The 24,720-nt window shown below is 44.0% G+C and overlaps 1 protein-coding gene across 1 annotated transcript; it reads left to right on the top strand.

Annotated features, from left to right (window-relative positions):
* The first annotated feature begins 891 nt into the window (after positions 1–891).
* Positions 892–13,890, top strand: LOC146863716 (vomeronasal type-2 receptor 26-like). The gene is made up of 2 exons (XM_085640673.1): positions 892–1,015; positions 12,986–13,890. Exons 1-2 carry the CDS (start codon positions 892–894, stop codon positions 13,888–13,890), a joined length of 1,029 nt encoding a protein of 342 aa, XP_085496799.1.
* Positions 13,891–24,720: the final 10,830 nt, after the last annotated feature.

Below are 24,720 nucleotides of genomic sequence, written 5' to 3'. Positions count from 1 at the left end.
TTACTCCATAGTATGCAGGATGTGGCGCATCTGCTTCTGTACTCCATAGCATGTAGGCTGTGGCACATCTGCTTCTGTACTCCATAGCATGCAGACTGTGCCGCATCACCTTCTGTACTCCATAGTATGCAGGCTGTGACACATCTGCTTCTGTACTCCATAGTATGCAGGATGTGATGCATCTGCCTCTGTACTCCATAGTATGCAGACTGTGATGCATCTGCCTCTATACTCCATGGGATGCAGGCTGTGATGCATCTGCTTCTGTACTCCATAGCATGCAGGCTGTGGCACATCTGCTTCTGTACTCCATAGTATGAAGGCTGTGATGCATATGCCTCTGTACTCCATAGCATGCAGACTGTGATGCATCTGCTTCTGTACTCCACAGCATACAGGCTGTGACGCATCTACTTCTGTACACCATAGTATGCAGGCTGTGATGCATCTTTTTCGGTACTCCATGGCATGCAGGCTGTGACACATCTGCTCCAGTGCTGCAATGTATGCACCAGTAACATTTGTTCATGTGCTGGACAGTATGCAGGCAGTGACATCTCTTTCTGCAGCTCATTATGGAGCCCTTATATTTGAATTTGATAACTGGTTTAATTTCATAGAATATTGCCACTCTCGCGAGCTTTTATATGAGGCGATGATCAGAAAGTCACTGGCCAGTCATACCAGCCGCATGGTTCATGCGACAAATACATATTTGCTGACAAATAACTCAGTAATGGACATTTAACAAAACATTGAGTAATTTCCTAATGGTCTTCTAAATAGAGCTCTGAACTACAATATGTGTCTCTTCTGAATAGTGTTGACCTTTTACAGTTCTCTTGTCAGTCCTTAAAATTGGTCTCTCCTCCTCATCCCTTTTTTTCTCAGATGCCCTACTCTATCTGTAGTAAGAGCTGCACCCCTGGGTACCGGAAGGCTCTCATAGAAGGAAAGCCCATCTGCTGCTTTGACTGTGTGCCCTGTGCAGAGGGGGAGTTTTCAAACTCTTCTGGTGAGTGGAGACTTTATAACTGATAGCATTTGTAGGGCATTAACAAGAATGAGTGCATTAAATACAGGAGAGAATCTTTCTGAAGACGTGCCTTCTGAGGACGTGCCTTCAGAGCACATATTCATGTTATCTGCCCAGCTCGTGAAGTGCTTGTGGGAGCCCTCTGTGCTAGAAAATTATGAATAATGATCGTGGAACTCTGTGGTTCTCAATATAATGTTATAGCTTGTTTTGTCCTACTTAGACAACAGATGCCCCCCTGCCTTTATTGTACAGTCTCAAATCGTTGGAATGTATCCTGCATAGACACTAAAGGGGCATATTTATGAGAAAGTCACCTTGCTGCAGTACATGACTGTTAAATGAAAATGGTGCATTCCTGCCTTTTTCCCTTCATTGGCTCTGTTTTGATTGCCTAGCACCACCTCACCAATGCAAGGGCGCTTGTCTTGCATGCAGGATTATTTATGTGCAGGAAGGGGAATCTTCTGGCACAAAAACAATCCTGAGAGGCATTTTCCACCATCTATGTCTGCTGCAGAATGCATGCTCACATAGATAAAGCAGCAATGATAAATACATACATTTCTGTCGCTATGCCTCCCCTGGGAATGCGTATCCTTAAGGTGCATTCCCAGGTGGGCCACTTTTGGCAAATCTGGGATTGCATCTAAAACCATGGGAGTTGTGTGGGAACACCTACGCAACACCCATGAAATGCCTTCCCAGGGAAGAGTAACGCAATGCTGTGCAAATTGCTGCATTTTATGCAGAATTATGAAGCTGCTCAGGATGACACAAAGTGGCCTTCCATGGCATCATAATTCTCATTTGTATTGTTGTATGGTGCAAGAGCGACGCAGCTGGGCTCATAAATATAGCCCTGACTTTATATGTTGCTTAACCCCTTCAGTGCCCATGAAGACCTAGACTCGTCATAGGTCGCGGTGGTGCTGTGCCCATGACGAGTCCAGCTCGTCATAGACCCCGCCCGCTAATGCAACGGCCGGCACTGGGCGGGGAAAGGGGCGGGCACTGAAGGGGTTAAATGCACACTTAGTCTAGCGACAAAGCACCAGTGAAGTTTTTGCTGTTTTTTTTACATAAGATCTGCTCTGCAAATGCCTATTGAAAACAGATTATGTTATCTTTGTGTTATGTAGTTTGGGCATCAAGTAGTTATGCTCTGAGAGTACTGCTCCCTATTTAGATGAGGGCACCACTGCCCTTTGCATGGATTCCGGGCATGACATGCTCTGCCCTGTGCATGCATTGCTACGCACTCTAAACATGAATGTTCTGATTTTGATTGAATGGAGGAGCAAGAGTTGTATTTCACTGTTAGTTGGGTTTACAGTGTGGAAGGGGGAGGGCAAGATCTTAGGGAAAGTTTTGGAAGAGAGATATGTGGTCTTATAATGGTAAGGACCGAACTTCTGAGAAAAATACTAGAGTGGGTAATTGCTGATTACATATGGCTGGGTTCAAACTGGAACGGCATGGTGAGCAAAAAAACGATGGATTTAGGCCCATATCTCTGTACTGGGGTAAGTGTATGACATTGTTCTGCATTCTGTCCATCAACTATTGTTTTTGGAAATCCAAACTTATACCACTAACTTGGCAAATGAGGAAGGAATGCAGTGTTTTAGCCAATTTAAAAAGGCATTTTTGGCACTTATACAGGAAATGCAACTTTCCACCAGACTGCTAGCATATATTTAGAGCAAACACAACAAATGATGGGCGTAGTGCTGAAACCTTTCAGCCACTCACCGCCATTCAAGAGATCTGGGTTTAATCCAGTATTCATTTGCTCACTATGCCACCCCAGTTTGGACCCAGCCATATGCACATACGTCTTGACCCTGCTTCTCATGGGAACAGTCCTGCCTGAACTTCAAGGCCAGGTCCTCCCTGGACCAGAAATAAGCATCCTCTGACCGGTTTTAGGGTATTAGCCCGCATCAACCAAGCTAGCTTGAATTCAGGGGTGCAGTCAGTGCTTAATTTGAGCCGTGCTTTCCGGTGCTGAGCACCGGCACTTAATTGATTTCCAGTGCATCGCACCGGCACCTAATTGTCAGCATCACACTTAGGACAGTCTGCCACATGGTGTCCGTGCTCATGTAATTTAGAGATGAGCAGTAAAATACTTGTTTTGGAAAACAATATACAATAAAATATTGCTAATACCTGCCTCTCCAGCCATTCCTTTAGCTTTGGGGACCTGGAATAATCTGAACTGTTGCATATACATGCAAGGAAAATGGTTAGTAGTTGTTTTTGCAGTGATGACAAGGGCAATAGGTTGTGCAAGCTGCAATTGCCTTCCGGTCGGAGCCCTGGTACTTAACATTTTACAAATTAAGCACTGGGCATAGTGTGCAAGGTACGCATGTCTAGGGATATCCTTGGCCACTTAGAGCAAACACAGCAAACACAACAAGATGATGGACGGAGTGCTGAAACTTCTAAACCACTCACCCCTAGTCAAGAGCCTATGTTTAGAGGCACAAGCGCCATCTCCTTCCTCAGCTCTCAAGCCAGAGTGGTGCTGCTCTGAGTCGAATGGGTCACATTGTGAGGGTGGTGGAAACCTTTGCTCAAGATGGCATATATGTGGTGGCACTCTGTGAGACTTATAGGGGGAAAATGGCCCTAATTTCCACTTAAGGGCTAATCTTCCACCCACAATCTTTGGAAACCTTTAATGTGTTAGTATCTTTTTAGGGGGACAAGGGGGTCTCAATTGTATCTTGCAAGCTGACCCTTCCAGAAAACAATCAACAAAAGGTTTTAAACTAAATCAGATACTCAACAAAGATCAACTATTAGACATATTGAGGCACAGAAAATCTACACTAAAAAATGTATGCTCTATTTTATTGTGCTTGTAGGGCATTCTTGCATTGACTACGTCCTGATGTTTAAAGGTGCAATGAGCCTCGGTTACACACACTCTGACTTTTCCCCTACTAACTGGACAGACGTCCCCCCTGCTACTAACAAACATTTCCGACTGAGTCCTTGTTGGACACTGCATTTTATCAAAAATAGACATAGCTATCATTTAATGCAAAGATTATAATATGGTCACTACTGAAAATTATGAAACTGTGTGCGAGGCCTTCAGGTATACATTCAAGGTGTTAGTAATGCTAAACACACCGGTGAAATACGACCTAGAAGTCATAGTCTAACTCAGTTGGAAATTGGCCTCTTTGAGTGATTCCCTTAGCAGACGGAAAAGTATGCATATGTAACATAAAATTCAGTCCAAGCTACATATATTTTATGAATTTGCAGACAAAGAGGTCAGTTATATGGCCACATATACTGCAGCCATAACATATGGAGAGACCAAGGGTCCGGGTGAACTCTACTGAGATCGATGTGCCCTAGGCAGACTGAAGATATAGTAATTTGTGTATAATCCTACCAGGAGACACCTCTGTATGACTTTTCCATGATAGTTAAGCACTTTAGCCAATATTATTCAGAACTATACATCTCCCAAAGTAAACCTTTACTGATGAATATTACTCACTACCTTATTGTACTGTAATGTACTGACCATGGCATGCTTGGAGGGTGAACAATGATGAACTCATTGACTCTTGAACAAATCAATAATGTCATCAGGGACTGGACTAATGAATGTGTAACCAACACAAAAGACGTCTCTCCTAACTATTCTAAAGAATATGTAAAAGCAATGCACTCCCACATCAAAACACTCTTTGAAAGCATGGTAGATGCAGTGTCCTCCCCAGCCCAGAAGCATGCAAATGAATTTGCCACACCCGGAGCTCTGTAACAGACGTCTTTATTCCTCAGCATACGATCATACACTGCAAACTTATTACATCATAACCATTAGTAACCATACCCTAACAACTCCCAGCAGGTGAAATAATTCCTCTGTCCAGAGCCGCAGGGTCCTAGTGCACATAGTCTCAAAAATACTACCTCTCCCCCTTTGCTAAATAAAAAGTAGAAACCACAGTCACACCGGATTTCTTCAATAAGTTGTTGCAGCGCATGCACCATTAGACCATATTGAGTGATATGAGTTAGTTTAGATGATATTCTGATTGGGTACCGATGATTCAAGTTCTGACTCTTGATATGGAGCGTCAGGTGGGGTCTCCTCATTCACGATTGCAAGAGCTGATAAACATCAAGTGAGGTGCTAAGAGTGTGTTGAGTCCTGGGTGATGAACTTTCTGGAACGATGTGCTAGCACCATGTGTACTTTGCATGTCACAATAATCAAAGGATCAACAGCAAACGGACCCACTTTAGATTCTGTTGGACAAAGACTGAGTCACATTCATTGAAGACTGTTTTCTGAGCTTATTGGCACCGATCGGCATAGATCTTCATTTTACGCTTTTGAGCAGTGCCCGTGACACAAACCTCATTACCATTCTGTGATCGGTCTGCTGTCCACTTTGGTAGTTTGGTTCCAATGGCTCTTCCAACTAGCAAGATGGCAGGATTCTCACGAGTTGTGTAGTTAGGAGTTGAGCAATAAGCAAGGATGGCTTGACACAGGGCCTGATTGGGCTTGATTCCCTCCATTGCTGCTCATTGAATTAACCTTTTTAAGGGTAATCATGAATCGTTCCCCAACACCATTGGCTTGAAGCCACTGAGGTGTACACTTTTGATGCTTGCCACTGAGTCTGACCAGAAACTCTTTGAATGCTAGTAAACGATGGACCATTTTCAGATTTAAGAATGGCTGGGGCACCTCGTGCTGTCATGATGTAACTCAGCAACTCGATGAACTTGCCATGAATTCTTGATGATAACACCTCTAGTAAAGGAAAGCATGAACACTCATCAATGACTATCATAAGATGATGTCCATTTCCTAAGGGCCCACAGAAATCAACTACAAGTCATTCCCAGGCATATGCAGGAAGGTCCGCCATTGTCAATGGATTCTGCGTGACGTTGGGGGAAAGGCAGTTGTAAAGATAGCACTCTTTCAGTTACCTCCCAAATTGCTCATCGAGGCCTGGAAACCAAACTCGGTCTCACAAAGCTCCCTTGGTGGCTACAATGACACAATGTCCTTCATAGGCTAGATTAATACATTTCTGCCTTAGACTCTCAAGTATTACATCTCAATATAACACCTTCATTGGTAACAGAGAGTTCATCCTATACATTTTTAAATTTTTTAACCTCAACATCGTCAACAATTATGCAAGTACTTTTCTTCCATGATTGAATCAAAATGATGTTCTTAAGTATATGCATGATCTCATTGGCATTGGTAGCAGCAATAATCTGTTGAATAGATAACACTGCTGGCCTGCTTGACCTCACAATTAAATTTATGTTCTCCTCAACAACTTTGGATGTCGAACTGTGTCAATGTAGAGGCACTTGTTAAAAGTATTCAGCAGGGATCTGATCTTTACCCAGCTTGTGTGCAATTGCATACTCGTACTCTTGCAGTCACAACCCCCACTTCTCAATGCGGGCAGACATCTTGGCTTTCGGCTTTCTAAAAATGAGTAGAGTTTGTTGTTATGTAATGATAGTGAAAAGTTTTCCAAATTGAAACACATGAAAATATTTGCAGGCCAATACTACAGCCAGACCCTCCTTCTCTGGTTGAGAATATGCTTGTCTTCTGTAAGTCAGCCTTCGACTGGCAAAGGCCAGAGTGAGTCTCTGAACATTGGAATGACAATTATGTTGCACAAGGATTTCCCACCGTCCCACCAGACTTGCATCTACTGTGATCAGTGGGGCAGATTTACAGGTCCCTTGCAACACTTTTGCGCTACTGTTGTGTCACTTTTGTGATGCAACGGGCGCATATAAAATGCTGCAAATTTACAACGTGGCACATCTAGGGACATGCAACACATTGTAAAGCCCTGTGGGACATTATACCTGCATCAGGTATTATGTATGCAGGGTGGGAGTTCCATGCAGTAAAACCTCGTAAAAGTAAGGCAGTGAAATCTACAAGATTTCATTGCGTCACTTTTAGGACACCACTGCGTCAAAACCTTACGCCTGCTTGAAGCAGGCGTAAGGATTGATGCAGTGTACTGGGAATAGGCCGCAACATGCATTTCTGGAGTTTCATCATGCTTGCGTTACGACTCCAGCAATGCCTGACTTTTCCACTAACAGTTGCATCAGAATTTGTGACGCATCTGTCGATCGTTCCACCATAGTGCGCCATATTGTAAATAAGGCTCATCTTTGATGGCGCAAGGGTTTCTTACGCAGGTGCAGGGAAACTGACGCATCTACAGATGCGTCAGATTCTTGTAACTCTACACCTCAGTATTTATCTTGGGGTTCATGTAGGTGATTTCAGTTGAGGGAAGATGTGTGGCGCTGCGGCCAGGGCGACTGACACCAGTCACTGGGGCTCGTGGTTCAATCCCCAGCACCGGTGGCAGGTCACCCAAGCATCATGTGACTCTGGGCAATAGCTCTCTTAATCTTCCCAACGGCCCCCAGCGCTGGGATGCCTCCGGGTAGCTGTGTGCTTTACAAATACAGGTTTTTTTTTATGTTAATTAAATGCTTTGGCTCGGAACACAGTTACAGAGTTGGCGTCTGAGAACTGTCTCAAAGTACATTTGTTCTGAGCACCATCATATACATTTCTTTAACCCCTTCAGTGCCCATGACGAGCTGGACTCGTCATGGGCTGCGGTGGCGCTGTGCCCATGACGAGTCCAGCTCGTCATGAACTCCGCCCGCTAATGCAAAGCGCGGCACTGGGCGGGGAAAGGGGCGGGCATGCAAGGGGTTAAGCATCATAAAACAATTTTGGGAAAATGAATGCAGGGCTAGTCTTGGAGCCATAAAGCAGGCCACCTGGAAACAAATACAGGTAAACCTTGACCTTGCGTGGACACAATGATGGCTAGTGGGTAACCTATCCAGATGCCCGGCATGAGGAGCACATGATGACTGCATGTACTCTGTGTGCTGTGTTCTGATTGTTTGAGTGTTCCTACCTTCATGTGGCATCTAACTTTATGGTGTTTTTAGGAATGCATTCTCCCCTCTGCCCGAATGGTGTTTTATTGGGGCCAGTCTCCCTGGACCACTATTGGTGTCACTGCCTATCTGTGGGCTTGATCTAGGTTTTTCCTGTTTGCATGCTTGTCTACAAGCTATGTTTCACCACTACTGTGATCTGTTGAGCTGTTGACTCAGGCCTAATCCCAGTGCCTGCCTGACCACGTATTTCTGACTCAGGTCTGATGGAGAGGTCAACAGTGATGCAATTATGTTTTTACATACAAATAAATCACTGCGTATATCAACACTGACTTTTTCAATATTAACACAATGATTTGAACTGACTCACAATTTGAGAGTGACTTCAGCTATTATAATTGAGGGTTATCAGTCCCATGTCAGCAGCAGTGGCAAAACTGAGTAGGCATGCACTGCATGAACTTCCTTGAAGAACGTGAATCGACACTTGCATTGATGTTGTTTCCTGCATGGTTGCTGTGAACGACTCTTGACACTGCAAGGGTTTGATAGCAGACCACATGAATACATTTGTGTTTAACAGGTCAAGAGTATCCCTGGGCACTGAACTGCTCTCCTATCGTGGAAGTTACAGAGTGTTCTGCACTTCGCGCTCTGCGGAGCTTGAGGAGCAGAAAACTGCACTCCGCGTAGTGCAGCATAAGTTTTTTCCCAGCTCACGTTCTCAAACGGTAAGTGCGCGAGCACGAGCTGCCACTCGGGTAGAATTTCTACCCGAGTGGCAGGAAGACCAGCGTGAATGGCAGTTCGCACAGCACTCCGCCACTTGCAGAACTTCACGGAGCTTTTTGTCACTTCTGGGAGTTTTGTGTAGCAAAACTTCACAAACTACTCCCAGGCCTGGTCGAGACTTGGCACAGTAGACAGGCTGTTAAACTTTTCAACAGGCATGACGCCAATCAAAGCACCACTGTCGATGATAACGGTTATGGGGCAACCGTAGACCTTTATTGTAATCTTGGGGCAATGTCCAAATGAACTCTTCTTGTGCATATCGTTCTTTGCTCACTTCCAGTATCTCACATTCACCTTCCTCGTTGGTGTTCAATAGTGATGTTGAAGAGCCTTGGTAAGATAAGCTTGATGACATACAACTTTGTCTGGTTTCTACTTTTCATAACTGGTATTACTTTTGTCCTTGTGGGTATGACAAGAATGCTTCTGGAATCATCTGGCATCCATTTTCTCCTCTTGATGTGGCACAGTTGATTTCTCTTTTGCCTCGCAAACTGTTTTGAAGTGTTTTTCTATTCCGTGACCTTTGAATGTCTGTTAATTGGCTGAACATTTACCTTCATGAGGAAACAAAAACCCACATCGGAAACACAACTTGTCAGGCCTAAAAGTAATCCGGGACAAGTTCATTCTTTTCCCATTGACCATATTCACTCAGCCTTGCTGCAGGAAATGTCCATCTTTTGTGTGCTGTACCTCAAGATTTTTACTGTGTTTGTTTTTGTAAACAAGTAGTAAATTGCCTGTGTTTCCCCTTTTAAGATGGTTGAATGGCCATAGTCTATGTGGGTCAATACCATCCAGATGCATGGTAGGCCTAGGTGGTGAACTGCGCTGTGTTCGCAGAGTTTGCAGAGCTTTTAGCACTCCATTCTTCACAGAACTCACAGAGTACTGCCAGTGGCATAGCAAAAGTTGAGGGGGCCCCCATGCATGGTACGTGGGGGGCCCTGCTCCAGATTTAATCCGGAGCTGTCAGGCCTGAGTACTGTACTGAGAGGGCCCCCTGCTGCTTGGTGCCCCCCTACAGTTTCGGGCCCCCCGCAGTGCGGAGGGTGCTGGGGCCTGTGTTACTCCCCTGAGTACTGCTCGCTCACCGAGTACCACTCATTTGTGGAGTTCCGCTCACGCCCTCTCATCAATGTTAAGTTGGCTAGTGTAAGTGAGGAAAATCCAATGCTATACCACTTCCAAGCGAGATTTCTCGATGCGGGCGTGTGGAGATGTTTGCTACCGGTCATATTGAGACACCTTATGTTCGTGTTGAGGAAGCTACTGCTCAAGTACAACAATTTGATTGACGGAAAGAATCAGCACCTTCTAACGCTTCAACTGATGCCATCTGTGCTGATTTTACAGAAGGGGAAAAACAAATTGAACAAAAAATTTGCGTGAACAGTATGAGGTAATGCACTCTGCCGCTTGTGGAACTCACCGTAGCGCAGTGGAAATTTTATGTCACGTTGCGAAGATTTGCATAGTGGAACTCTGCGAACTCTGGCCAGGCCTAATGCATGGGCAGATCATTTATACAGTTACTCTATCCGTGGATTGTGTCGGCAAGACAGCGTATTTGACCACTTATTAAGGCGATGATCACCCAATTGGGGATCAAAGGCATTTATCCTTCTGACCTTCTATAAACTACTGTTACATATTGATTTGACTTGACACAGATTGCATGATAGATTTCCGGTGTTTGATTACTGAACCCGGTATTTTAACTAACGCAGAGGACGATTAAATCGGTGTGTGTAATTTGAAAAGCCCTGAAGAAGATCTGTTGGCGATGTGCCATATTGAACAAAACACGTTGGCTGCTTTGGCTGCTTTTTCATGAAACTTCATTTGAAATTGAAAATTAAGGATTGAAAGAAATATTTAAAAGACTGAATAAGGTATTTCTGTTCAGGTGCACTGCTCTATATGTAAAGTGACCACATTAACTAAAGGACTGACCCAGCCATATTATCCTAGTATGACTGCCCTTAACTTGAAGTGGTAGATTAATCCAGACAGAGAATTAATAGAGAGAGAATAGATAACAGTATTGATACAGGTAATTAGAGTAACTAGGAAACAACAATACACAAGATTTAACTAACTGCACCAAGCCACTCTAGCACCTGCTAGGATTGCCCATATATTTCCGGCAACGAATGACCAATGCTCTAAATGGAAAACTCCAGGGGAAGACTTCCATCATATGGGATGTAAATGTGACTGTATGCATGAATATTGGGAAGAGGTTATTAAAAGGAAAGCCACAATGACAGGAGGTAAAGTGATGTGTTCACCATTCATGTGTCTGTTGTGGTTAATGATGTGCACTAAAAAGAACAAACAGATATGTAAATTCATTAACCTTGCTTTATCATCTGCCGAAATAAACTTTGAACTGAACTGGAAGGCTAATGAGCCACCAAGCTTGGAATCATGGCAGTCAGACTTGAGCAAGTAGACTAGGACTGAATTAGACCTGTCATCCTTAGAGTGTTCTTCTACCAAACCTTTTGCCTGCTCACCTTCACTTTTTGCTGTATCATTTTGTTGGCCGTAGGACTTCGAGCACTTTACCACTGCTAACCAGTGCTAAAGTGCATGTGCTTCTCACCTAAACTGGTGACATTGGTGTATACCTGATTGGCATATTTTATTTAGTTCACTTATAAGTTGCTTGTAAAGTGGTAGGCCGTATACCCACGTCCTGTAATCTAAATGCTGCTAGTGGTTCCTGCAGCAATGGTTTTGCCACCAAAACAGACTTTTAAACCTGTATCTGACCTGCCATTGCTAGGTTTATGTGTGAAGTTAACTGCCACTTCGACTTGGCAGTAAAAATCACTTGCCAAGCCTTAAACTCCTCTTTTATTACACATAAGCCCCCTTCCCCGAAGGTAGGCCCTAGGTAGCCCTATTGGCAGGGTGCTGTGTAAGTACAAGTTATGACATATACCTTTTTGTTTGATATGTCCTGGTAGTGACAAACACTAAAATAAGTTTTTACTCTTGTGAGAACTACTCTCATATTCCTTAAAACATTTTTAATATGTAATTCCCGATTGGAAAGGAGTAGTTAAATCAAGATTCATATTTTTGGAGTGCTAATGATAAATCCTCATTGCTGGTAAAGCTGGATTTAACATTACTGTTTTAGAAATGGCATTTTTTAAAAAGAGCACATTTCTCTGCCCTAACTGCTCTCTGTGACTTGCATCCTGTCTCCAATACACATCTGGGATTGGTGATAGTCACACTTTGTGCATTCCCTCTAGACTGCCAGAAACACCGGAAGGGTGGGAGTGACAGAGATCTCCTCTGCATTCTGATAGCCTTCCTGGGCAGGAAGGGGGATAGGGAGCTGAGGCTTGCAGTTGAATAGGTAGGGTCCTGTGTCTCACCCAAAGGGCTGATTACCCCCTACAAATTGCCTGGCTGACAAGGCTAGGAATGAAAGGGGACCTGTGCAATTCGAGGCCTTGCTTTGAAGTCATCCCCATTTCAAAGGAACTTTTGGATAGAAGTACTGGGGCTCTGACCCTACCAAGACAGTACACTACTGGAACTGTGAAGAACTATGCCAGGAGTAAGTACTGCTGTGCTATAAGGATTGCACACTAGCACTGACCCTTCTGATAGCCACCTTTTTAGAGGGGAGAACATCCCCTTGCAGGCAGGTGTAGTTACTCAACGCATCCACCTGCAATTGACTCTCTCTGCCTTGTTTCGGAGTTCTTGAATGGCAAATATAAATCCATCCTGTCAAATTTGCACATAATTAATGTAGATCTTATAATATGTATGCGTATTTCTAATTCATAAACAGCATTTTGAACAACTGAGTGAGAAAAACCTTTTGTAAATAATATTTTTTTTTTAAGGTTTTATGGAAACTTAAATTGTTACTTGATTTGGGGGTTGTGCAGCTTTTGCTTGATCCATGGAACTCTCAGTCACACATGTATTTTTTATTTATTCCATTAATATTTGCAAAGTTAACTTTAGCTTATATGAAAATCATATGGTCGCTCAGAGGCTTTTGTTCACCTGTGAGTTCTAGAGATTCTTCACTTTTATCCATTGATTTATCCTTCAATAACAAACCATTATTATAGAGCAGACAGTGGCATAATTAAGGATACTATTTCTATTACAAATGGGACACATGTTGTTTTCTTTTAGACATGGAAAACTGCTTGGAATGCTCCGATGACCAGTGGCCCAATAAGAGGAAGAACGGCTGCACGCAGAGGGATATTGTGCATCTTTCATACACTGATGGACTTGGTGTGAGTTTAGTCTCCATATCTATTTGTTGCTCCATAGTCACAGCTGGAGTGTTGGGAATCTTTCTCAGATACCGGGACACACCAATAGTCAAAGCCAATAACAGAGATCTCAGCTACACCCTTCTTGTCTCTCTAATGTTGGCCTTTCTCTGCTCCCTCCTATTCATCGGACGCCCTACCTCATGGACCTGCCGGATCCAACAAGGGGCATTTGGGATTATTTTTACTGTTGCTGTATCTTGTGTATTAGCAAAAACCATCACTGTTGTAATTGCCTTTAATGCCACAAAGCCAGGAAGCAGCTTAAGCAGATGGCTGGGACCCCGGGTATCTGCCTCTATGGTCCTCCTGTGCACGATAGGTCAACTAATAATTTGTGTCACTTGGCTGCTCACCTTACCACCTCATCCAGACACTGACACACAGTCTGAAACTGGCAAGATGATCCTATTGTGTGCCCTGGGTTCTACCACTGCCTTCTACAGTCTGATTGGATACATGGGCTTGTTGGCCTTTATGAGCTTCATCGTGGCCTTCCTAGCCCGGGACCTACCTGATAGATTCAATGAAGCCAAGCTCATCACATTCAGCATGCTGGTGTTCTGCAGTGTCTGGGTGTCTTTCTTCCCAGCCTACCTCAGTACTAAGGGCAGGTACATGGTGGCTGTGGAGATCTTTGCTATCTTGGCTTCCAGTGCTGGACTGCTTGGCTGTATATTCTTTCCCAAGTGTTACATTATTCTGCTCAGACCCAATTTAAACGCAAGAGAAAATTTGTTGGATAGGAGCAATTTATAGCAAGAAAATGTTTTAATGTGACTTTTTAAGCTGCCGTTTATTTTTATTCAAATAAGTGTTGACAGAACTTTAAAATACTTTGTAAAACAAGGTATGAATTTATATGCAATGAATTTCCATAAGTTAAAAATAAATGTTGCTGCAAGATTTCTACAATATCAATATGCATTTTGAATTCTTCAATGTGCACTCTTCTGTATTTTGTTAGTCTAATATCAGAATGTTTGTGATTCTCACTGTCAGTATCTTTAAGTCTTGTGCTTTATCTACAAACTCAATATTATTATACTGCAGTATGTATGGATTTTAGTCTGACATTTAAAGTTTGAAATGTGATGACCCCACCCCCACGAGCAGCATTTCAAACACTGATCACAGAAGAATGATTTAGCAAACGTGTCTTCTGATTGTGGATTGGCCAGTCAGTGATGGAAAATGATGGTGGCTCTGAGGCCCTCCAGGTACTTCTGGGGGTATCCCTGTGGTTCCATGCCTTAATATTAGGGAGTTCCCAGGAATTCCCCCACCTACTAAGCTTGTGTGGCCTGCCAGGAGGAAATCCCAAGAAAATGCTGACCAATGGCAAGATTCTTCGAGATATTGTGAGTTTAATTACATATTTCAGCTTTTTAGATGGTGTATTGGAATATTATTTGTTTTGGATTGTTGTCTTCATTGACATTCTGTATTTTCCTTAGCTATATTTCAAGAATTGCTGTCTTTATTTTCCGAAAGTTTGCATCCAAGTTGAACTGACTGACCCTGTGGGTGTGTTAGTGATGGTGTGAGATTCTGAGAGGACAACTGCTATTAAGGAATTGTTTTACTGGCATCGGATGGTCCAAATGCAGAGTAGCACAGTTTTGTCTACCAGAAGTCTTGGGTAAAGTTATGTCTAAAGTAAAAGGAATTTGATAAAAGAAAGCAAGGTACTTAATTTTAGATGGATGTCACAGCTCTGCAGATTCCATCCCTGACCATTATTCCCAGACACCAGACTGCAGCCAGAAATGCATATTCATACCTTTTTTGTTTCTGTAAAACCAATGGAAATATTTAAATCATGTCACACCAGGATGACGACTCATGGTCTCCTACCACACTGTGTATCCACTCTGTCTGGAAGGGACTGGAGCAGCAGTACCCTGATACCACTCATGATTGCCCAATGTAACCCTTTTCTTGTTTGTTTCATTTCTGAAAAACAATAAATAGATTTAAACTTGGAACCAGACATTTGTTTTGTAGTATATATTCACATGTGCAAAATGCACCGGGAAGTATTGTCGGAGGTGTCATCAGGGCAGATTTTGAGATCTCCATGTACATTCCTCAAAGAAAGGTTGTTTGGTTCAGAAAAAGTCCATGAGGTAATGTCCTTTAAAGAGAACTCATTGTAAAGAGATCCCTGATTTTTTCATATTTTTAAAATAATTGAATGCTTGATTATCATAGATTTGGTATTATTAATTGTTTGCAGCTAAATAGTTCCTTACAAATTGCATTCTTGAAGAATGGTTTACGAATCTGTGCACGACAGGGAAAGGGCAGAATGTGCCACATTCAAGCCAATTCGGGGCATTCCTGCCCTTTCCTTTGGACTGGAGCACATGGGCCCTTGTACAAGGGTGCCTGTGTGGCATACATGAATGTTTTTGTGCTGGAAGGGGCACGTTCCCGCACAAAAACAATCCTGAGAGTCAAATTCCTCTTTCTATGTGTGCTGCTGAAGGCAGCACAGACAGAACGAAAAAGTAACCAGGAGAAAGAAAGATATTTCTCCTCATTACGCCACTCTGGGAAGGTGCATCTTTTTGGCGCATTCTTGCAGAAAAATAATCCTGAAAGTCAAATTCCTCTTTCTATATTGCGCTACTTTTAATTGACATGGGTGCCGTATGTAAGAGCGGGCCCACCTTTACAAGGATAGTGCTCTAGTCATTGGGGCACGTGGGGGATAAAATAGCATGCTGACATTACCGAGCAGCGGGCGAGCTGCTGCCACGCCGAAGGCGAGCTAAAGGCAAGCCCGTCTGAGTCCGTCTGCGCCTGTTAGAGCCAGGAATGGGCCAGGAATGTGCCATGCACCAGGACCGCTAGTCATTTTCCTCCCCAGGTCTACACAAGAGACCATCTACATGCACTTAATAATGGTAAAAGCTGCAATCCTCCATTATGGAAGGGAAGAAGGATAATGTCCCCTATTACTGTAATGGTTGTGGCCTCTCATTTTCGACTTAGGACATAGCTGCAACACACACGGTGGGCCCGACACTAGGATTTACCTAAAAGGGAAAACAACCTCTCAGATAGTGCTTTAGCAGTAATACATACGTCAAAACATCCACCCCACCCCGCGTTGAGGGAAAAGAAAACCCATGATCTAGGAGGAAAGCCAATAAGCTGTATGTCTACCCACTCTACTTCCTATGGCCTCGGACAGGGTTAGCACATACCTGGCCCCTCTCCTTAACAACATTTGCATGTCAGGTACAGTTCGCTCCTCATGGAAGAAAGCCTGTATTAGGCCCATTCTGAAGAAACCCTCATTATGTTATGTTATGTTATGTTATGGGAGCTTATATAGCGCGCAGCTACCTCCAGCGGAAGTGTCCCGGCGCTGTTAGTAATCATGTGGACCTGAACGGAAAAAGAGCTGTGACCAGTGAGGAGGCGAATCAATGCAAAAGAAAAAGCCAGGTTTCCAAGGCCTTTCTGAAGACATTTTCTTTCTCAAGCGCTCTAAGATCCTTCGGCATGGAATTCCAAATAGTAGGTGCCCGGACAGAAAATGACCGACCGCCCATTCTGACCTTTCTAAATTTAGGTACCTTAAGAAGATTCAGATTATTAGATCTTAAAAGTCTATTTTGCGAGTACCTATGAATTCTAGCTCTAAGATATAGAGGGCCGATATTATGCAAGGCACGAAGTGTTAGTACCATAGCCTTAAAAAGCACTCTTTTCTTTATAGGTAGCCAATGTAAACTGGCCAGATGAGTTTAAATTCTATGGCGGACAGGGATATTTCTGATTAATCTAGCTGCTGCGTTTTGGATTAGCTGAAGCCTGGCTGTCAGACAGTCTGGAAGACCAATGAATAGACTGTTTGCGTAATCCAGGCGTGAAGTGATGGTGGCATGCACCACCATTTGACGACAGTCTACAGGCAGGAAGTGAAGAAAACGGCGCAGCATTCTAAGCTTCCAAAAACAAACTGCGGAGAGCTGAGCAATGTGATCCTTTCCAGAAAGCTCTGTATCCATCTTAACGCCTAGGTTCCGAGCCACCCTAACTGGAGCCGGTGCAGGATTTAAGGTGGTAGGCCACCAACATTCTGAGGACAATGGAGATTTGTTATTAAAAAATAAAACTTCCGTCTTTTCTGTGTTCAACTTTAGACAGTTGTCCGACATCCAAGATACTATATCCAACATACAGCTCTTAACACTCAACATCCTTCCTCCATCCTTTTCATCAAACGAGAAAAGGAGCTGGGTGTCGTCAGCATAGTTGACAACACGTAGGCCGTGTTTCTCAATTACAGGGGCCAGGGGAGCCAGGTAAACATTAAAAAGTGTCGGGCTCAATGCAGAGCCCTAAGGAACTCCGCATGACAGCAATTATATTTGTTAGGAATGCAGACCCAACACCACCTGTTGCGAGCGTCCCTCCAAAAAAGTCTGAAACCACGACAAAACTACTCCTGATAGACCAACGTTCTCTAATCTGTGCAGTAGGATTTTATGGGACACAGTATCAAATGCCGCAAAAAGATCTAATAACACAAGCATTGCACAGTGTCCTTTGTCCACAGTTTCTCTCAGAATCTCCGTAGCCTCCAGGAGCGCGGTCTCAGTGCTAAAAGTAGCTCTAAAACCAGACTGGGAGTCATGCAACAGGTTGTTGGAATCCAGGAACCTCGAAAGTTGCCTCTGAACTTCCTTCTCCAAAACTTTAGCTGGAGCTGAGAGTAGAGAGATAGGGCCATAGTTTTTTAATACCAAGGGATCAACTCCTTCTTTTTTTAAGACGGGTCTAACCAAGGCTTTCCTCCACTCAGCTGGATAGTTTCCAGTTTTCAACGACTGGTTCCAGATAATATTCAGGACCGGATTTAGCCCCTGAGCAAGAGTCTTGTAGAACCTGGAAGGCAAAGGGTCTGCCGGGGAACCCGATTATACAAGTTCAAGGTCAACCAGAGATTGAGTGTCTTCAAAGACAGCAAAATTAGTCCAGGACTGATTTCCATACCCATTGCTCATGGAGGGATCCGGTTCTTTGCAAGGAGGAAACGAAGAATATATTTCTGCAATTTTCTCATAAAAAAAGGTTGCCAGATTCTCACACAAAATTTGAGACACAGGTATGGGACTTAGGGAGGCCAGAGGATTAGTGAAACCTTCTACAATCTTGAAGATTTCTTTTTTTGAATTGTTAGCATCTCGAATCTGATTAGCGAAATAGTTTCTCATGGCTGACCGCTTAATGCGATGAAAAGTCCTAAGGGCGTTTTTATAGATGAGTTTGGCTTCCAGGGAATAGTTCCGTTGCCAGACTCTTTCCAGCTTCTTACAGGCACTCTTTCTAGCTTTAAGATCATCCGTAAACCATGGGGAGGAAGGACGATTTCGAACAGTATTCCTCAACATCCCCGGAGCAATACTATCTAGAGTTTTGATTACTTGCATCTAAAAAGCTAGAGCATCCTGATTAACGTCTCCCGTAAGATAGGAAGGAAACATTCCCCAGTTATTAATGAAGGTAGTTAGAGAAACCTTCCGCCAATCTCTAGTCTCTATCATAGAGTGGGGGCCTGTCTTGGGTTTATAGTTTCTTTTAAGAGTGAAAGGAACAAAATAATGGTCAGACCAAGTAACTTGTTGAGGAAAGCTCATTACCAAGGTCTGGTCATTTGTAAAAACCAGGTCCAACGTATGACCTCCTCTATGGGTGGCACTCTGCACCTTCTGTAAGAGATTCAGCCCCTGGAGCGTATCAATAAGTTTACTGACTTCCACATTTTCACTATCATCCACATGGAGATTAAAATCCCCTAAGACCGTGAATGAAGGGAAATTCAAAACTGAGCTACTAATCCACTCATACATATCTGTTAAGTACCTAACAGGGGATGAGGGTGGCCTATATATAAGTAGGTCTGACATTATGGGGTAGGAAGGGCAGGAGATATTAAAGGATAATGCCTCGATGGGACCAAACTCCTCCAACTTCTTGAAGGAGACGTCCCACTTATCCCGTACTATGATCGCTACCCCGCCTCCCACTCGATCCATAGCTCGATTCCCAGCCACTAGTCTGTAGCCAAAATGAACTGCCAGCGCAATATCCGGCTGAGAACTTTCTCTCAGCCAAGTTTCTGTCAGAAAGACTATGTCCCAGGCTTCACATTTCATACTTAACCATATATCGTCAGCATGTTTGGGAAGGGACCTACAGTTAATATAACCCGCCTTAATACTGTCCCCAACTCTCTGTTTCGGCTGTTGAGTGGGTAAAGCTGACTCAGAAGGCTTCAATACAGGCATAATTACAAAGTTTCAGTACTTGCAACTCTTCCCTCCCCCCTTTACCTTTCCCCTTTTTTCCAGTCTCAACATTCAGATTGTGGCGCATTGGACAGTTGCCCACCGAGAGGGCCCAAAGTTCCTCTCTCGTCCAGGAGATTCCCCCGTTTGGTGCAGATTGAGCAGCGTGGCTAGCGCTAGTCGCGATCCGGTCGTGGACGGGCGCAGATGGGCTTGCCTCTGGCACGCCTCCGGCGCGCCATCGGCGCGCCCGCTGCACCAGCGTGCTGCGCACTTGCGTCTCCAGCCTAAAATAGACAAAGGCGCGAAAAGGCTAGAGCGCTAACCTTCAAAATGGCGCTGGAAGGAAGAGAGGCAGCGCGGTATGGTGACGCGAGAGTAAACAGGTAAGGTTTACAACACACTCCAAATTCTTGAACAGCGAATAGGTATACAGTTTTAAAATATTAATTCAATTTAAAATATTCAATTTAAAAAGAGAGAGAAAGGAAAGCCCTTTCCAATGTGCAAAAAAAAGTGCAAGTATGAGCATGAGGCTGCAGCAATTCACCCCCCGTTAAACTCTTATTTCCGACTGATCTCTTCAACCAGCTAAACACTCTATCCACAAGGTCTTATTCTGCACCCAAGACACATAGAGCAATGCCTGAACTTACACAAAGTTGGTAAACCAGCATCTAGGGCATCATGTACGTAGCCGAATACCGGTCGGTAACGGCCGATTTTCGGTAATTATACCGTTACCGACCCGTATTTAGGCTTGTGACATGTAGGGGGCTCATTTCTGTATTCGGTAATTTACCGAATCGGTAAAATTACCGAATCGGTAATTTTACCGATTCGGTAAATTCTGAATACAGAAATGAGATGTAGGGGGAGTGTGTGTGTGTTGTTTGGAGTCGGTATTTACCACCAACTAATAGTTGTTGGTAAATAAAGTATGGATGTGTAAACGCATTTAATAGCGCTTAGAAGTGTGCAATGTGGCAGACATACATGCCCTTAGGGCATGTATGTGTGCCACATGTGCACACATGGCCGAATCAGGGGTGCAACAGGGTGTCAATGTGACACCCTGCCACCCTTGCATGTGCTCCCCCATTACCGAATCGGTATTTACCGATTCGGTAATGAGGCATACCTTCCCATCAATGGGAAGGTATGCCTCATTACCGAATCGGTAAATACCGATTCGGTAATTACCGACTCACTCAGATTCGGTAACATTTACCCATTTTACCTACATACACTTTACCGATTCTTAAATACCGAATCGGTATGATTCGGTATTTTAGAATCGGTAAAGTGTATGCCACCTACATGAGGCCCTTAGTCATGTATGTACATTTTCAATGGCCATTCCTTTAAACATTTTGCCAGGTCTTCCACTGAAAAAAATAGGCAAAGAATTTAAGCAGCATCAAAACACATTGAACATTTGAAAATCTGAAGCTACATTTCTAAAACATACCTAATGAAAAGAGCAAGACCACATTAACAAAAGGTGGATCACAGTATCAAAAGATATGATTTTCTAATTAAATATTTTTAAAAAAGCTGCATTGGATTTTAGTCTGTCTCTGTTATCAGGACACCTTTTTTGTGCTGACCCCGGATGGGGCATAGGTTAGATGCAACCTAATAGTTCACCTGTGTCAACAGGTTTAACTTTGATCTTGACTGGTGAAGGACTGGGCTATTCTAAGACCCAGCGGTGCCAGGGGACAACACCTGAAACCTTCGTGGGTTACCTGTTCCAGCGTACGAAACACAGAGACTCGGGACACTTCCGGCGGCGTCAAAGATCAGCGTTTATTTACTGCAGGGATACAGAAGTCACAAGAAGTACACAACGTGTAGGTTCTGGGAGACTGCTTCAAATTACACAAGTGGATCGCTCCTTTTATACACATTTTGGTCATAGAACAACATGGTAGACAAAGGTTACAGTTTAGTTCCCACAGTAAACTTCAAAAGGGTCGCATTCACGTTTCAGAAACCCGGAATACAATTTCAGCTTCATTGCCGGTTCCCAACTGTAAAAGCAGATCATCTCTACATTAAGCACATTCCATTCTGGCTGTAAACACATTAAGAGGAAAGACAGAAACAGATGCAAAGGAAGAACAAGGATGCACAACAGATTAGAAACGAGTGTAGAGGGTAATAACGGAAACCAGATCGCAGAATCAAAGACCTCGTGACTAAATGCAAGCATGACTGAAACAATAGACCAATATGGCAAGATGAGCCCTGAGCGGGGCCATCTGCCTCTGCCGTGACACTTCCCTCATCATAAAAGACACCCTCAAAGGAACACGTGTCCTCCGTGAAAACTTGGGAATCCCAGGGTCACAAAGCGGACAAGGTCTGTTCGCTGGCTACTTGAGGGCAAGAGACAAAATGGATGCCGCATCTAAAATGGAACCCGGGGGTTCGAATGGACATACCGGGAAATGAGACGATCCGTACATAGCAGCGTAGCGAAAACACGTACACCCACTAAACTCGTCATTTGCGGTTCGCTGATACCAGACTCGTCCATATTCAAGACACCCAAAAGTGTGGTTCCAATTCACACGGAACCTCAGACGCTCCTTTTGCCCTCATGTAGGCAAGCACTAATCGAGATCAGAGTCGATTTCGATATTCATCAGATCGTTCAGCTGTTGCTGGAACATCATTCTATCCATCAATGTCTCCTTGGTAACAGATGGCCGTCTTATACACGCTGTAGCACAAAGACTACATAAGGCAGGACCACACTGCACACAAAGACAACACGTGAATAGGAACGTTACAACAACCCCCATGACCATCAGAATCTTCCAACCCCAAGTGGATAGCAGGCCCCAGAACCATCCTAGAAGTGTCCAATTACCCTCGTCCACGTGTATGGACTCAGAAATTTTATGCAACTTCGAGATGGCTTGGTAAACAGTTGGAGCGTTGTCAGGAATGAAAATGCAACAGCTCGAATGGATAACTTTGCACACACCACCTCTATCTGCAAGAACAACATCGAGAACCATACGGTTCTGTAACGTCATGAGTCTGTCCGCCTGCAGTTCTGCTGTTAAATTACCAAGAGCGCTCGCGGTTATATTAGCAGTCATCTCTACCACAGGGGTCAACTGTCTCAGGTTTCTACTATTTACCATAGGTCCCCAAAACGGCAAGAAACCCTTAAAGAAGTCTCTTGCTTCTTGACCGGCAGTGTCCTCTTCGCTAATAACGCCTCTCACAACTCTTGTCTTGTGATAGTCCGAGGCAACTGAAAAGGTTGGTGGTAAAAGATTCGCGATATAACAGGTACCCGAGAAGTCACGGGGCAACCATGTATATGCACGTTCATAACATACGAAATAGGTACCCTTGGCAGTCAGAAAAACAGGGGAAGAGAGCATCGGGAGAACATACGTATCAGTGCAAGCACTGTTCCCGAGTTGCGCTCTCGGATTTCGACCAAGACCCTTCAAGCAGAAATTACCGAGGTGGGGTACAATCCATATTGGAGACGAGCTCTTGAGCTGTCTATCACCCACTGACGTACTGTACTCAGCTTCACTCAGGTCCTTATAGGCTTGCACCTCTTCATCTGGAATAAGCGATGCATCAAATACATCTCTATCTAAATCCGCAATCGCTATTGCCAAAGGCTTGTGGTATGGACCAGGACCAAAGTTTGCAGAGCGTGGTTCTCGACTGGGGTAGGAATCTAGTGCACTACGGAACATAGTTTGGAATGCTCGAGCTGACCCTTGGGAGCTATACGGAAGAACCAGATACGGAATACCCCTATCCATGGTATGTGGCATTAACCCACACACCCAACAGTTGGTAGTGTTCATCACCAACTGATGCTGATGTAGGAGCTGAACGAAGGAGTTATTCATGAATTCCGCACGTGTAACCTGTTCATGTTGTGGCAGAGGATGAAAGGAATGTGGTGAAACAGTGGTAGTAGAACTCAGTTTAGGAGAAAGAGTAGGTGAAATGGAAGGCAACAACGACTGTATTCCGAAATACACTCCACCCACCAATAGCAGAGATACAGTCAGAAATAACAGAAGTACCTGAAACAAAAAACACTTCGTTCGTACAATCTTGTGCAATTTTGATCTTTGCGCAGACATCCTTTCTACTTCCAACAGCTTAGAGAACGCCATCCTCTAAAAACCGTCCGTACGTACTTGACGCACTTCGTTCTGAGTAGCGATTATCAATTCCCAGGAGTTCCCAGGAGTCGATAAAAAGTAACCAACCTAGTGTCAGGAACCTGCTAAACAGAAAGGAGTACACGCACGGCCCTATGGTTAACCCGGATGATAGGTTTCCCTAAACACGCAGTTTAATACAAATCTCTTCAGCCGTGAAAAGCATCCATAAAAGCTCAAAAATGCAGAAAAGGATGTAATTGTTCATAATGTTCTTGGCAACGGGAAAGGAAAATATAAGGAAAATTTTATTAGTCTCTGTTACGTGGACGAAGAAAATATCGATCTCTTCCAGGTCGAGTCTGCTCGTCAAACAATTGTTCAGCTGGTAAAACAGTGTTCAGTCGATTGGATGATGATTCAGACCTCGAATTCTCTTCAACTGACGACTCAACTGGTGTGTCTGACTGCGATGGCAATGAATTGTCTCTTACAGGCTGGGCATCGCTGAACGGCACAAAACATACAGGAGTCTCAGTTTCCGTTGCCGCTATACCAGTTCTCACCCAACTATCGGTCGGGAGAGGGATCGGCACCTTTTTGGTATGGCCGGCGTGTACCCAATTCTTTCTGCCTTCCAACCGAACTGCAGCCCTCGTGGCCAACAGCACCTGGTAGGGTCCCACGAATCTCGGCTCCAGGTTACGCTTTCGACCAAAATTTCGGGTAACGACCCAGTCGCCTGGTTGGAGCTGATGTCCAGGACCCTCTGTCTGTGCTGGCAAAGCTTCAAAGACCTGTTGATGAATGGACCTTAGTTTAATAGTCAGATTATGAAGATAATCAATTAGCATTGGATACTCAAGACTATCAAAGGCCTTAGGTCTCGGGACTCCCCAAATATTCGCAGGGCGGCCGAACACAATCTCATAGGGGCTGAGCCCTACTCGAGAGTGCATGGTCGCTCTGGTCGATAAGAGAGCCAGAGGCAAGGCATCAGGCCATGACAAACCAGTCGTAGCCTGTATCTTTGCAAGTTTCAGCTTCAGAGTACCATTGTACCCCTCAACTAGACCCGCTGCCTGGGGATGATTGGCACTATGGAATTTCTGTCGAATTCCAAG

Source organism: Triturus cristatus, chromosome 2_1 (assembly GCF_964204655.1).
Source record: "Triturus cristatus chromosome 2_1, aTriCri1.1, whole genome shotgun sequence".
Lineage (NCBI taxonomy): Eukaryota > Metazoa > Chordata > Amphibia > Caudata > Salamandridae > Triturus > Triturus cristatus.
Note: the sequence above shows the minus strand (reverse complement) of the source record. Positions and strands in the feature narration are given on the sequence as shown.

What these genes read in the sequence shown, in the direction of transcription:
- LOC146863716 (XM_085640673.1), top strand. Translation starts at nt 892, where the DNA reads ATGCCCTACTCTATCTGTAGTAAGAGCTGCACCCCTGGGTACCGGAAG. An exon ending in GGAGTTTTCAAACTCTTCTG is followed by an intron (nt 1,016 to 12,985) that starts GTGAGTGGAGAC and finishes GTTTTCTTTTAG; the next exon opens with ACATGGAAAACTGCTTGGAA.